The 16,917-nt window shown below is 34.8% G+C and overlaps 1 protein-coding gene across 9 annotated transcripts in view; it reads right to left on the bottom strand.

Moving 5' to 3' along the window:
• ESRRG (estrogen related receptor gamma) overlaps positions 1–16,917 on the bottom strand; it is a 473,251-nt gene that overhangs the window by 114,149 nt on the left and 342,185 nt on the right. For all 9 annotated transcript variants that reach the window (XM_060692488.2, XM_087883184.1, XM_034427822.3 and 6 more), the window contains one exon: positions 13,993–14,109. In XM_060692488.2, coding sequence (XP_060548471.1) covers positions 13,993–14,109 — 117 coding nt within the window. The remainder of the gene's footprint in view (positions 1–13,992; positions 14,110–16,917) is intronic.

Here is a 16,917-nt window from a genome sequence, read left to right as displayed (position 1 = left end):
GACAGCACATATGAAAGCTGTAACTTTTACGTCAAAAACAGAAGGCAAGAGAAAACACAACTACCAGTCATCAGGATTTATTCTTTTTACTTATTCATCACATTTCTAGGCTGCCCAACTCCAGAATGATTTGGGGCACCTTCACAATCAAAAACTAAGAGGTATAAAAATCATCTGACAAAAGAACAGGGAACACTCACCCCATCTTCCAGCTTAAAGGGGAATAAACATATATTAAACCAAGACCTGGCTTTTAAGCTCAGTTAAAGACTGACTCGGTAGGGGCTGTAAGAATTCCTGAGTGGATATTGTTCAAGAGATTAGATGCAGCAAAGATATAAACATAATAATGTTATATTGAAATACTTGGAATATGTATTACTGTCAACATGAATAACATTTATGTTGAGTTTTTTGATTGATTGCCTATATGCCTCTGGACCCTTTCCTCTAAAACTCACTAACACCCATGAATGCATTACTACAGATTCTTCAACCAAGGTACTGATACTTTTGCAAAAAATGACAGTTTCCATACTCCCTAATTATCTTTAATAGAATATCTGCCTAGGTATACCACTATTCCTATTTCCCATAACATTATTAAATTAAATAGACTGAAACTTTGTAATTCAATTACATTATTGGCCAGATTAATTGACCTACTCCTTTACCACACTCACTCTTTATTCCCCTATTCTACCAACCAAAAATAAAAAGGATTTTCAATTTGTCCTGTTGCGTTAAAGATACTGGTTGGCCCATGCATGTTTTCCTCCTCTTCTCCCAGTTTTGATAATCTCTAATTGAGTATTGGTTTGCTCAGAAGTAATCAAGAATTCCAGTAGAAGAGAACATATGTAGTTCAAGGTTGAACTATGAAATCCTTGATGCTCACTCACTGAGCTTGGTTGCTTTGTGGGCATTTTATTACCCAACTGGTTAACAGGCGGACCTCAACGTATGACTGTTTAATGACATTTTAAAGTTTCAAAGTGACTTAGGTCCCATTCTTGAATTTACAACCATCGCCACACCAAACCAGAGTCACATGATCACAATTTGTGATCAGCAATATTTTGTGATCACATGATTGCAATTTGAGACCTTCCCAGCTAGCTTTTGACAAGCAAAGTCAACTGAGGGGGTCAGATTCACCAAATGACCATGTGCTGAATTGCTCAACCACAGTGATTCCCTTAACAACCATGGTAAAAATGGTTGTAAAAATGAGTCCAGTCAAATGATGATTTGCTTAATGACTACATCACCTAGTGACCAAAATTCTGTTCCCAATTATGGTTATAAGTGTAAGACTACCTGTAGAAATACAAATAAATTAATACACTAGCTTAGGAATGATGTTCCTTTATTGAACTGGCTGATCTCTGTTCCCTCAAATAGATACTCATGGCAGTGGTAAAGTATTAGTACCTTTCATTCTACTAATTATTTGCTTCTCATTTTTGCACATTGAATTATCAGTCTCTTCAGAAGAAAGTGACTGGAAGGGAATATCAATCTATTGTCAAGTAGTATTCATTTTGTAAGCTCCATAAAGTGAACTTTAACTTAGAAAATTAATATGATACCAATCACGTCCTTTACATTTCATGAAAAAAGCCTGCATCTATTCTTCAGCATAGTAGCAACTTCTGCTATGAACATTTTGTTAAAATGGCAAATTTTATTAAATTAAAAATATAGTGGGGAAAAAATGAGTCAAAATGGAATCCTTTCTTCTGATTTCGTCTTTAATTCTTCTTTGCTGGTCCCCACATCATGTTGTTATGCAAATGCCACTTAAGGAAGGGTGATTCAATTTGCAGCAGACAATCTATAGAATGTTTTCCAAGGAAAACAAAAATGTTCCTTTTTTTCATTGACAGAGCAAAAAGCTTTATCCCCCACCCCATCCCCAGCTTTTAAATACATTACACAACTGCACACTTTGCACTCAGTAATATTTCTTGCTTTTTTAAATTTGGTTAATTTAAAAGTGCTGGTACTGCTACATTTGATTTCTAAATTGTATTGTAATTATTTCTATGGATTTTATTTGACTATATATATCACACTAATGGACCATAATAGATATTGTCTAAACAAACAATCAAATAAACAGGTGGTGTAAGAATAATGTCAGAGTGTTGTCTAATGCAATTACCAGAATGTAACAGAAGCATTTTTCTCAGTAATAAAGGAAATAATGATAAAATCATCATTATTATTTTTTTGCTCTCTGCAAGGAGTGAAGCATTTATTATCTGGGTTGAATCTGAAACTTTTCTGACTCTCAACACCTTTGCATTTTAACTGATAGGGTCAAAAGTGGAGCTACAGATGAGCATTAAAGACACGTACATCCCTTTAATCAGATAACCCATTCAAAGACTTTTAAATTCCCAAGAAGCCACTTTACAAGGCACGTGACACAATCAAATCCATTCTAGAATGTAGACAGAAGACTGATGGGGGCAGGGGGGGGGAGAGAAATGCTTATTCCAGCTGAATAAACTAGATTTCAGTTTTGTTTTGTTTTTAAATAAGAAATTAAAGAAATAAATGGCAATGAAAGAAAGAAAGCTAGCAATTCAAAGTGACTTCTAACTGTACAGTTCTCCCTTGAGAGTAACTATAGCAATTGAGGTTTCACAATCTGCCTTTAAATGCATTTTTTAACTTCATTAAACAGCTTTATTTAAGGACTCTTCATAAAAGTAATTTAATTAAAAATGAGATACTGGTGAAAACATCTCATCTATTTAGATTAGGATATAGCATCATCAAAGAGATGTCCTGGAAGAAAAAGAGCTTCTTTGGTCTAGCAGCTAAGGCACCAGATTAGAAAGCAGGAGACCATGAATCCAAGTCCTGCCTTAGCCATGAAAGCCAGCTGGGTGACTTTGGGCCTGTTACTGTCTATTAGCCCAACCCATCTCAGAGGTTGTTGTTGTGGGGAAAATAGGAGGAGGAAGGAGCATTAGATATATTCATCGCCTTGAGTTATTTATAAAAAATAAATGCAGAATAAAAAAAACAACCTTAAAAAAAGTCTGTTGGATATGTTCACTGACTTGAGTTATTTGTAAAATAATAAAGGTAGGATACAAATAAACGAACAGGCAAACAAACATTAGTCTAAAGGAGAGGTCTTCAAACTTGGCAGCTTTAAGACTTGTGGACTTCAACTCCCAGAACTCTCCAGCCAGCATAGCTGGGAGTTCTGAATTCTGGGAGTTGAAGTCCACAAGTCTTAAAGCTGCCAAGTTTGAAGACGTCTGATCTAAAGGGTAACATAATAAAAAAGAGGCTCCCCCAAATTTGAGAGGAATAAAAGAACTCATATTTCCTGATAATAATAAAAGTTTGCATAGGAAAGATATTTTGGTATAAAGTGACTCCTTATCATGATGCTAGATTATCAAGGTAGAATGACTGAGGAGACAAAGGAGAAAGAAAAAACAATGAAATAAAGTATAAAGCAAAATAAATTCTACTTATGTTCATTTTGTTTTCTGGTTAAACTTCAGAGCATACAACACATGTATATTCAATACATGCCTTTCAAAGAAATTATAATCATTAATCTATAAATACTTGACCTACTATTGTTGTTATTTGTGGTAATATTTCAAAGGGCGATACCTTTGATACGGTTCAAAAAACATTTTAAAAAAATATTCCCAAGAGTAAAAGAAACAATATATTCTTACTTGGTTAGTTGAGTTTTGTAAATTAAAAAAAGTACAGTTCTGATCTATGAAGCATTTCAGAATAAACTACAATAAAATTAGGGAAAGTCTATATTAATAAGCAGTGGTGTCAACAGGAAATATCTGATTGGGAAGCTCATGGTTTGAGTTATCTAAATGATAGACTACGTAAGATGTGTTGTACCTTCCTAAGATAGATAAACATGTGCTTTGCCAAAGCATGATTAACAGAGCTTTAAATTGAATCCAGTGGGGATAGAAATGAAACTTCTGAAGTAAGGATCTAAAATAAAGACTTGTATACTGCTGAAAATCTCTTAAATTACTAATTGAAATATCAGAAGGAATTTTTAGCTCAAAAAGTCCCCGGCCTTCATTGTCTATAAATTAATGCTCAATGAATGGGACATAGGCAAAATGAACTTGAACTCCTAGTACAGAAAGGCAAATATGATTTAACAACGTAACAGAAACCTGATAAAATTACCCTCATTATTGGATTATTACAACTGAAAGATACTGTATAATTTGTTGAAAACAACAAAAAGAATTTAAAAGTTGGCAGGGTTGCACTATTAGTTAAAAATATTACTTTCTCTTTGGAAATTTCAATCAATGAACTTCATACTGCTACAGAGAACATGGGTAAAAATAAGCAGAGGAACTAATAAAAGCAATATTGTTGCTGATGGTTATTGTTGTCCATCCAGTGTAGAAAAGGTAGATAATTACTCTCCTATATTCCTTTAAATGAGGCATACATTTTAATTACTTTGGTCAGAGATAAATTCTGCCAAGCATGGTTCTTGACCCATCATGACTAGACACTCCTGACTGGTCTTGATGACATCTTTTTTCTTCTATCTTCAGAAAATAGAAATTAAGCTATCAATTCACTAAGAAAGTGAATATAGGAGAGAAAGTTAAGGAAAACTAAAACTAAGTTTATCTTGGACTTCAAAGTAAACTCAGGGCAATAATTAGTAGATTTCCCAGCATGAAAAACTAATGGGAAAAGGTACTCCAAATTGATAGAAATTCCTAAAGAAATAAACAGTAAAAGCACAATTGCAAACAAGTTCCAATGAGGGAGAAAATGAAGGACAGAAAAAGAAGCCAATATGGCTACACACACACACACACACACACACACACGTCAAACTTGCGATATCACGTGATGTATTGTGACTTTTTCCCCTTTCACTAAACCAGGGGTGGGCGTATCTGGCCCACGGGCCGTGAGGCTGACACCCCTGCCTCAGGGAAAAATTGAATACAGAAAAAAATGGGCATTCCTGAGAATGGCTTTGGGGTGGGCTCATTAACAGGCAAGAAGAGTCAATGTTATTGCCCTAAATAATGTATAAAGATAGGGGGGGGAACCTAATTATTTTATTGCTACCTACTGAAGGTCAGAAACAGGTACATAATTCAGTTAGAAAAGGATTTTTCTGTATTCAAAGTACAAATAGTTTTACTCTCTAAAATAAGAAAGAAAAATATTAAAGCAGTTTTCAAGTGAAAGCAACCAAATTCAAAATTTCCTAGCTCTAATTTTTATTATACTTTATTTGAAGCATTTGCCCTAAAACAAACTACCAGTATAAACTACCAATGACTAGGAATGCACATTGTAGCATACTTATTGTTCTTTTCTTTTTTTAAATAAAGACAGCTAGCTCTTGATCACAGTACTCATGTTGCAGACTGCAAATAAAATCATAATCTGGCTCAGACAAAGAGTGTCCCAGACGGTGGAAAATGACAGATGCTAGAAACTGGCAGAAAGTCCAAGCAGCTGACTATTGGCTCAACTGAAGAAGTGTGGCTTCATTTGTGACTAGTCCTATTAAATGTTACTTGAAACAGTTTCTATAGTGAGGAAGAGCTTAATATACAAGGAATATCTGAGGGACAGTTCCATGAGATCACACATGTGATATTTACAGCTTGTAATTTTAGTGTTTCTTGATACCCTGTCTGCTTTGATTGATTGAGCAGGTCATGTGTGGTTCCACATCTTTCAGCAAATATGGTGCCAAGATCACAAAGCTTTGCCTGTTCAAATATTATAAGAAAACTATTTGATGTTACTGACCTAAAGTTACTTCACTGAAAGAAATAAAGTTCTGCCCCAAAATTGAGTGAGATGTATCTATTTCAATTTGGGGAATTGTTGGGCCAAATTATGCCAAACCTTTGGGCAGGGATTAAACACACACACATACATCCCTTTGTAACTTTTTTAGTCTCAGAACATGATACAGCTCTCTGCGCCAAGACTAGTCAATCTTTAAAGAGTACATACACTGACCGGAGGAAGAAGCAAAAATAATTTAGGCAAGTAGCTTTCTTCACAAAGCACAGATGAGCTTTGTTAATCTCAGATATTTTTAAACAAATGTGTTTTGTATGCCAAAGACGAAGGGCCAAAGGCACTTATTTTTCTACAGCTTGATGGGAAAGATGTCACATCAAACCAAATCCTACATCATTTCACCAAGTTGCTGACTTCCCCTTAGTTATCACTGACATAACTGCCACTATTTCTGGTACATGGGCAAAAGTTCACTCATTTACCTCCCTCTGAGCTAACTCTAGTGAATATATTTTAAGGAATAATATTTTCTGAGAAAGACAAAAATGCTAATTTTCTTTTTAGCCTGGGAACTGAATATATAACAAATGGGGATATTCATTAAATCAAAGAGGGGCCACTATATTTTTGTTAATTAAAAATGATGGACTTCTAACAGTTACGTAGTGCAAAAAAGACTTTTGAACCCATAGATGCTTACATCTTCTAAATTAAAGGAGAAAAATAAATACACAATGTATGGAATAATCACAAAGGAGAAATACATTAGAGAAACATCTGCCCCAAATTAATACATTGTCTTCTCTACAGGTTAATTTGAAACAAAGCTCCTTAATCAGACACTTCTTTTTAAAATATATGTTAAATAATTCTTGCAATACATCAGCAGTTTGCATCTGTTATTCTACCACACCGCCACCCTTTTCTTCCAAACCACAAGATTTGTATCAGAACATAAGTCACTTAGGGACACCAAATAGGGCTTAGATTGTCTAAATTGGTGTTTCCCAGTTCACAGGACAAGATAAACTAGATTATTAATTTCTGTTATTACAAGCGAAACACAAATCAAACTAAGTGTAAGTTAAACCTAATCATTATACATCCAGTAGCTGTAAAGATACCTTTACAGCTACTGGAAAGTAAGAATCCCTTCAAATTAAAAGTGCACTGCTGCTTATTATTTCAAAAATGCTGCATAAATGTTTTATTATAGGGGGACAATATAAAAAATATCAGCTGAAGTGAATTTCTTCTTTTCACTTTAAAAGTATTGGAAATACTTTTTCTTGGATATTATTAAAAGCTTGTGCTTTCTAGTGTTGCCAGGTGTCCACTATTTGAGCGGACAGTCCGCTTTTTTCACATTATGTTCACTATTTTTTTTCACAAAATAGTGGACATTTTTTTTATTCAAAAGCTTTATGATGAAATTAAAATGTAATTTAATATTTTACATATTATTATAATATATTTGATGTTTTGAATTTTAAGTAAAGTTTTGAAGTGATTATTTTAATACGTGTTAAAATGTTTGTAAGAAAATATATAATTTAATTGTATTTTTTTTTTTTTATTACTTAACACACACATCCCGCCCGCTTGTCCGCTATTTTTTTGGAAGCAGATCTGGCAACCTTAGCTTTCTCTTCCTCTCCAGTTTTGAAGGCCACAGCAAGTTATTCTTCTTTACACAACAACTTTTTTTTCTACTTAGCAGTGTAATGTTATTAGTCCATGAAATAAATCTGTCATTGAAAGCTGTTATACACAAGTTCTTTGCAAAGAAGAAGGTTGGCCACCCCTGGCAGAGATGAAATCACACAATCACTGCATGCTTTGCTCCACTCTTCCTCAGTGTTGCTAGTAACCAGGAGAAGGCTTCTGGATTTAATTGCATATGATATCTACAGCTAATTACACTGGAGCATGCATAAAATGTTTGCCAGGAATTACCAATCAGAAAACCCCTATGTTCCACATGATCATTTGGTCATTCTACATATGATTTTAAATGTCTGGGGAAGCACTTTCTATCCTTGTTTTCCTACACTTAACACACAAATATAAATATATCTCTTTTATTTGCCACTCTCTGTAGCATTTTAAGTGGTAGCTGCTCTCAGTGATCTGAGACAAGTACATCGGACCAGCTTTTTTGTTAACCTTAGTAAGAAAAACTGGCAACAGAGCAGTATTCCTGGTTAAATTGATTGTACTGCCCATATTTAGAAAATCTTGTATTCCATTTAGAATGGAATGACAATGCCTGCATATTATTATCCTGTGTGTTTTAATCAGCAGCAGAGCTCTTGAAGGAATGGTGAGGAATAAACAAAAACAGAGCTATTTCTCTCCTGTCTCCATGCTGATTGATTATCAAATGAACTTATGGTATACCATCCAATTAGTGAACATGCATCAGTTCTTCAGTTAACAAATGAGCCTGACTAGCCACTAAGAGAGTTCTCAAGAATTTCAAATGACAGCAGAGCATAAGTAATTAAAGATAGCAATCATAGATGCTGCAATGCTAATACACATGAAGTATCTTGGCAGCAGAAAAAAGTGTAAATGATTAGTCTATAGTTAAAGCAGGATTAAAAAGACAGATCTAGCAAACCTGATATGGGATGTGGCATTCTTTCATTCTGAGGAACCATGGCATGTGAAACAAGGCAGTTCATGTTGGACAAAGGCAGAGGTTTAAGCAGAAAAAACTTACAATGTTTTGCAGTGTGTGCTCCCTCTGCATGTGTTACTTCCAAAACAACAGTGTGTGTGCTCCCTCTGCCTATATTCAATGCCTTTCTCCCTCTGCTGAAAGAGGCTAAGGGCCATGGAACAACTCCCCTCATCCCCAATTCTAAACTATATTTGGCTTGGGCTTGGACTCCTGGTGCTCACCTCAACTTGCCTGTATATTAAGCTCAGAAAGAGAGATTCTTCACCAGATGCTTCTGCCATCTGAGGTGGGGTAAGGCAGAATGGCAAAAGGCCCATTCATGCTGGCTATTTTTAATTGCTGATCTTGCTTATTTATGCATGTATGTCTACATCACTTTGTTTGATGTTGTTGGTCTTAGAAACAGTTGGTGGAAGGCTCTTGCATTCATTTACTGAATACACAAGCACTTGAGGGTTCCATCAATAAGGAAATGTATTTTGGACTATGGAAGCCAAAACAGTAAATCATATAAAATGACTACCCTTTACTTACTCTTTTGGTTATTATGACTCACAATACATTGTTTCAATGCTATTTTCCTTCTCTCTCTCTCTCTCCCTTTTTTTTTTTGCATTTACTAACCTTTTCTCTTTCATTTTTATGTTCTCATGTTGTGAGAGTCATAGCAACATAGATTGGTAAACTTTCTAATAAGGAACTTTGTGGCAAAATATTTTCTGTGGGACCCTAAGACAACCATTCTTGGGGACATTTTAGATCAGCGTTTTTCAACTTTGGGAACTTTAAGATGTATGGATTTCAACTCCCAGAATTCCCAACCAACTTTAGACGGTTGATGAAAAACAAATGGTATTTCTCCCCACATCACAAAGTTAGTATATGATCCAAGAGAAGCCTAAAATGTTAAGAAATGCACAACCAACCAACTCAAACTTGTAAGAAATAGAAAAGATCACTGGTGACCAACATATTCAGTAACCATGAAATCATGAAATTCTAAGCAGGGAATTTTATATGTACAGCAGCAAATACTACTGTGCTATGGATGTATACATCTAAACATTCAGAAATTCATTTTCTGACCCTTGATTATAATTGCACTCTTTTGGTAATAGTTCAGGCCAAAACACCTATGCTCACAGACTGAGGTTTCAGTGTGTTTATGTAAAACTTTAATATCTTTCAAAAAATTCATTGGAGAGATTTTTGTTGAACACAATAGCAATGCAATGACAAATATCCTCAAAAACAGCATAACAGGCTGGCTGGCTGGAACATAGAACAGCAATATTTTAGATATATGCAAAGTCTTCCTGTCTGTTGTCTATATAGTACTGGCAGAGAACTTTGGGAACTTAGACATCTGCCATGGAAAGGTCAAAATCTGGCATTTTACAGCAGCATCTGCCTGGACACTGAAAACAGATTGTTGCTGTACTTGTTTGGATTTAGCAAGGCTTCTGCCTTGTTCACACTAATTTCTGCATTAATAAAATGTTTACATAAGTACCATATTGTCCAATATGCTTATCTATTTTCCACGAAGGAGATACTACTTTTTTTTATGAAAGCTAGAGTAATTCAAGTCTTGCATCCATTTTTTTAAAGTAAATAGATTTAGGCTGTCATTTTTTATTCATACTGTGCCATCAGCATGTAGCAACTGCTGTAGCCAACATGAAGGTTGCAACAGTAAATTTTATTATAGACTGGTAATTTAATTGAACAGATTTACATTTGAATAAATGGCCTCCTCTGGCATGCTGCATGGGAATATTTTTTTTAAAGTATACATTTAAAACAAACCTGAGGTACTCAATCCTATTCTACAATATACCCAAAAAGGGTTATAGCAAGAATAAATATGCTTGATTCTCCCTTCTACTGTATTTTGTAAGCACCCCAAAGTAGCAAAATAAGCAGCATATTTTCCTTTTTTTTAAAGTACAAACTTTAATTGTACAGTATTTGCTTCTTAAATATAATTTAATGACTCCCTTTATTTCACAAATATTAAAACATTTAATTAACTGAGCAAGACTGAATAAAGATTAAGGGTGACATCTCCTGTTAGCCCCTGAAACTGGGTCTTAATATGTTGTTTGGGTCAAATCTGTGAAATGTAAAAGATAGTTAAGAAATGCTCCAACACTGGAAGTTTTTAAGAAGATGTTGGATAACCATTTGTCTGAAGTGGTGTAGGGTTTCCTGCCTAAGCAGGGGGTTGGACTAGAAGATCTCCAAGGTCCCTTCCAACTAGGTTATTCTATTCTATTCTATCTCTGATGATAGGACAGATATTCTCAATAACTAGCTTTTTGAAGGAATTTCTAGCATTGTTAATGAGCATCAACTCATTAGTTACCAAATATAAAACTATTTCTTTGAGTAATTAAGTTGCACATTGATTCATATTATAATGAGTTTCTTCCACTTCTCTGGAAATTGGATCAACCAATTGTCTCCCTGAAGCTCAGTTAAGAAAAAAAAATCATGGTAATATTTGGAAATCAACCATTTAACAAACAAAGTAAGTCAAATAAAGGTCAATTCCTGCAGATGTCACATATTCTTTAAGGCAGAAATGTCCTCAAATTTCATGCATTTCAAGACTAAACAATTAGAACTGCTGAATCCTGCTGAACCCTATCCATGGAACCTATTATACATATCTGAGATATCACACTTTAAAATGAAATAAAGCCTAAAATGAAATGAAACAAGAATTATTTGTTTTGGGAACCTCCATCAGTCTAAAAATTGATATCTGCAGAAGCATATTCTATCAGGTACCAGCACCTACATAAAGAAGGGAAGTAAAGTTCCCTCAAGGAACATAGGGGATACTTTTTGCCACAGCTATCTTATTGTAACTTCATTTTAAAATTTCATTTTGTTTTCCAACGATGGAAGAGATTAAACAGTGAGTGTTTAACCTTCAATATTTCCCTAGCTTAAATTGCTATTTGAAGCTGTCATTAGCCATGCTGGGGAAAAAGAAAGGCATGGTTTTGCACTTATATTTTCAACTGTGAAATATCGCTTTGTTGTTTGATGATGGGAGATCCCTAATCCCTAGTTTGGGGATGAATTTTCTACGAGAATACTTATCTTGAAGATAGAGGACAAAAAGCCTTCTATTTACAAAACAAAACAAAAGAAAAGAGAAACAGTGACATAAATAGCTTGAGGAAAAGATCAACGTTGATCACTTTCACAAATCTTGGTTACTGAGATGACAGGAAAAAAACAAAAACCTATTATATGAAGGGAAAATGGCACTATGACTCAATCTGCACAATGCCTTTTTCCTTCAGCTGGACAAATAGATTTAGCAGTAACAACTGACTGAAAAAGACTCATATTCAGGATGTTGTTCATGTTTGACTTCATGTTAAGCTTCCATTAAAGGTTTTTGTATTATAGTTTCATAACATGAAACAAATTAGGGTTTCCATATGGATGAAGCCCTGTCCAGATCTGAATAAAAAAAGCCAAATCCTGAATCTCTTAATAAGGTAGAGTCCCCACTGAATTAGAAAGGAATTTATTCAGCATAAAACTAAAGGCAGCAGGATTTGGCTCACAGGACCATCATGCCTGCCAAAGCAACCATACACAAAATGAGGTTTATTCTAAGTAAGTATAATCCAATAAGAGTATGTCTGAAAGGGTGTGATAGGCCTAATTTTTCTGCTATTGCTCAGTTAGTCCATGTTTGTTTATTATATAGATTTGTAAGGTCACTCAACTCAGCAATGACTCTACATGCTGACTTGTGAACAACAGTCATAGGGAAATTGGTTTCTGAGGAAAACAAAATGTGAACTTCAGTTTCTGAATGGAAAAATCAAACCTTATTTTCAATGCAAACTGCATTTTAGATACAGTAGATGCTTAATCTACATCATGGCCTTTTGGGGTATCTCTATATGGATTTCTCTGAATAGGACTGGAAATTTGTGACACTGTATGTAATTGCATCATATTTGCTTGAAGCAGGCATACATGAACATATAAAATTGTATTTTTCTTGAGGAATACAACCTAAATCTCCAGTATTCTGTGTTTTTTTTAAAATCTAAACTGCTATTCTATACCTACATCCAGCAGTAACATCTACTCAATTCAAAGACATTTCTAAACAAACCTCTAAATGACCAAATAGTTAAAATCTGTAGTTCTCATTTTTCTTGCTTTCACCAATACAAAAGTTTGCCTTTCCCCCCCCCCCTAGATTAAGGACTGTTGAGCTGGTTGATCAGAAATCAATATTAAGTTACAATCGAATGGAAAATGAACTGAAATAATGGCATTCTAATATATGACAAAAAAGCAAGTCATGAAAATAATGTCTGTGAAAAAAATGGGTCCCTATCTAAGAGGTTGATTGTAATGCATAATGCTGCTGCAGGAAGATAGATGCATTACAAGCAATTTTAGATTTCAAAACCTCAGGTTGACCAACTGCTGTAGGAGATGTGTAGATCATATCATACTACCCAAAAGAACACAAAAAATAGTGTCTACTTGTTCAATATTTTTGTATTTGATGGGCAAGCACCATCAAAATATGTCTTAAAATTATAGGAATTGTGTATTGCATTCTTAATAGTTGTAACAAGCTGGGTTTCGAAGAGGCAGAGGAACCAGAGATTAAATTGCCAGTATTCACTGGATTATGGAGAAAGCAAGGGAATTCCAGAAAAACATCTATTTCTGCTTCATTGACTATGTATGCTAAAGCCTTTGATTGTGTACTGTAGATCACAATAAACTATAGCAAGTTCTTAAAAAATGGGAGTACCAGACCACCTTACCTGTCTCCTGAGAGACCTATATACAGGTCAAGAAGCAACAGTTAGAACTAGACATGGAACAATTCATTGGTTTAAAATACGGAAAGGAATACGAACTGGCTATATATTGGAAAAGATTGAAGGCACAAGGAGAAGGGGAGGGGGGGACAGAGGATGAGATGGTTAGATAGTATAATTGACACAATGAACATGAATTTGAGCAGACTCTGGGAGACAACGAAGGACAGGGAGGCCTTGTTTATCATGAGGTCAAAAAGAGTCAGGCAAAACTCAGCAAATGAACAACAACAAATTATCTACCTGCTGTTCTGATTTGTTAACTTAAGAAGTCATAGATGACTACTGTAACTGCCTGAGTTTTTAAGAACATTATGTACATTGTATGAAGCATTTTCCCTCAGATGTTCATTTTATAGGTATTTCTATTGGATAACAGCATTTGAAAAAGTACAAATATCAAAAAATAATGTTCAGCTGATGTATCAGAAAAAATACACTTTGCTTGCATAAAACTGAAGAAATTTATCTCCATCTCTAAAGAGCAATTATATTGTTTTATTTTAAAAAACAATCATAACATCTGAAAATGATACATTGCATTTCTCAGATTAAATTATAGTTCTAACATTGTTTATGAACAATTCTATAAAGGGAGTTTATCAGCCTTACCTTCTTTCAGCATGCCAACTTTTAGACACTTCATAAAACGACAAGCTTGACAGGATTTGCGTCTGCGCTTTGTGATTTCACATTCATTTGTTGCTGGGCAGCTATATTCTATGTTACCTAAAATATTTAAAGCACATAAAAAGAAAAGTCCATTAAGAAAAATCAGCTATAATTTTGTTAATCAACTAGAAGAAATACAATTGTAACTGAAAGTCTAAACAAAAAAACCATGAAATTGAAAATGTTAGTAGCTGGGCTTAATTTTTTTTTTTACAGACTTTCTTTTGTTTTTGCAAACAGTATCTTATTCTAAAGAAAACTACAAAAGCAGAATATTAAAACCACATATCTTGACACAGTTTAAAAGTTTAAGTGGGGTATTGTTTAGCATATTTTTTCCACAAAATAGTAAGTGCAGAGTTGTTCTACCTAAACATTTTAAGCACTTTGCTATTGTATGTGTCTGCAACCTTTTATTCCCTAAGGTTTTGATGTGAATATAGCACCCAAATTTGCTTCAGCCAGAATTCATGGTGGAATTCTTAAAAAGAAATTCACTAAAGCTTCAGAGACTTATAAAATGACATACTGGGCTGGATAATACAAAACAAATATAAAATCATCAAAGGTAGAGAGCAAAATTTTTTTTCCTATTTCTAGACTTCAGAATCAAATGCTGGAAGAATTTCATTCAATTTATGGAATTCACTGCCATCAAATAAAACGGTGATAATTGCTTAATATGTTTAAAAAGGCCGAGATGCATTTAGGAAGAAGAGAGTTATCAATGTCCTTTTATTAAGATACATTTTGTTGAGAAGGGAGAATTGGGTTTGAGAGGCAGAATACAACTGAATATCTCCTCCTGGGACCAAAAACCATGAACCTTTTCTTGATATTATATTCTGCTTAAGGAATTCCTGGAAGCATCTGACTTTATGAAGTAGGAAAAAAATTCTGCACTTGCTAGAGCTTCAGTCTGCTTTAAGAGAGGTTCTCTTGTGTTCTGTTTCGATATCATATGCTAATTCAAACAGAGGAATAGTGTTTTTTAAGATTAATTTAATTGTTTGACTAATATATATGTTCTTACTGCCTTGGACATTCACAATTACATTTAGCAGATGCAATCTGTGGTAGTAGTACTTCATGGAAAGAATAAAAATGCTTTCCCCCAACAGTGTTTCTCCATCTTGCTTTAGAAGTATTTTGTTACTTTCTAACCCTTTCCCCTTGTGATTAAGTGCATTAGTATCTTAATGAAAATGCATTCTCTTTATTGCTCTCTTGGGAAGTGGGAGGTCATCACACCAAATGCATAAATTGCCATCAGAGACAGCCCAGGCATAATTGCAATTTTGCTGCTCCATGTTTGCTGCACTCTGAGCCTCAAGACGTCCCCTGAAACATGCACAGATTCTAGTAATTAGCATAGAGTATGCCTGGGACCAGAGCATTGATGAAATATTTCAGAGTTAATCACACTTTGTAAACACTGATTTATATTGACTACCTTTCTCCAGACTGATGTCTCCTCATTAAATATCACATTAGCAGGTTGCAGGATTGTACAGATTCAAATTCTCCACAATTGCTAACTTAACGAGGGGTAATACTATGCGCAACACTATGTCTGTCTGTTATAACATATAAATGATGAACTAGAGTGAAAACAATGCATTAAGAGGGAATTCAGTATCTACTGTGATAGAGCACAATTAAAAAATGTGCATTGGTGGCATCAAAAGTTTAGACCGAACTATATACTCCCATGGATTCCCTGATCTCCTATTTTGAAAGAAACTGTTTACATATATATTACAGCAATTCTATCAAACACTAAAAATAAAAAAAATGTACTCTTAATAACACCTACATAAAATTTAATTCCACTAAATCTAATAGATACATCTGTGTATTTATTAAAAATAGCAACACTGATTTAAAATGTACAGTAATGTCTTTATTTTAGAAACAAATTACAGAATACTTGTACCAACCTAGCAATGCAGTCTGCCCTTTTTCTGCTTTGATGGACAGATAGACAGACGAGCAGGCACTCCTTTGGCAGAGAAAGTACCATTTTTGATGTCTGCCTAAAGTAAATTTAAGTTGAAATGTGTTGCTTTGATTTTTGTAGTGAGGATTAGATGTGATATTTAGATGTATACTTATTATCATCATCTCCATCTCTACTATAATCATGATGACTGTTAGTCCATGCACACAATTAGTTAAAAACAAAACCTGACAGAAATTGCAACATCTGAAGAAGCCATTTAGGCTATTAAGCCCAAATCACTATTCAATATTGGAATCCAAATTAGAACATTCCAGACAGATGGCTTTCTAGTCTGGTTCATCATAACCTACCAAAGGATAACTGAGTTCACCATAGACCTACCATCAAAAAGAGAGGGGTTTTTAATGACGTTAACCCTAAAATCTCCCTTTCTATATCTTAAATCCATGGGGCACAATGCTCAGTGGTTAAAGAAAACTGTCAGGAAAACTGACAGCCTGGATTCAAATTCCAAGCACTGTGCAACAGGTTGAGAACTCTTTACTTGCTCCAATTTCTCCCAACCTAGCAGTTAAAACACATGCAAATGCAAATAGATAAGTAGGTATCACTTTGATAGGAAGGTGAGAGCCATGCTGGTCCCTCGGCTAAGAAACGGAGATGAGCACCATACTAGTAGTGGGTTGCTACCGGTTCATCCTAGTTCGGGTGAACCGGTAGTGGAGGCGGCGGGAGGCTCCACCCACTTGCCCAGATGTCATCAAATACGCTCTGTGCATGCGCAGAACTGGCGCATGCATGAGCGAAGCAAGCATGTGTGCGCAAGCGAACCAATAGCAAAGGTAAGTGAAACCCACCACTGCACCATACCCTAGAGTTGAACAAGATAGGACAGGGAAAAC

Source organism: Pantherophis guttatus, chromosome 1 (assembly GCF_059756535.1).
Source record: "Pantherophis guttatus breed Tessera chromosome 1, ASM5975653v1, whole genome shotgun sequence".
Lineage (NCBI taxonomy): Eukaryota > Metazoa > Chordata > Lepidosauria > Squamata > Colubridae > Pantherophis > Pantherophis guttatus.
Note: the sequence above shows the minus strand (reverse complement) of the source record. Positions and strands in the feature narration are given on the sequence as shown.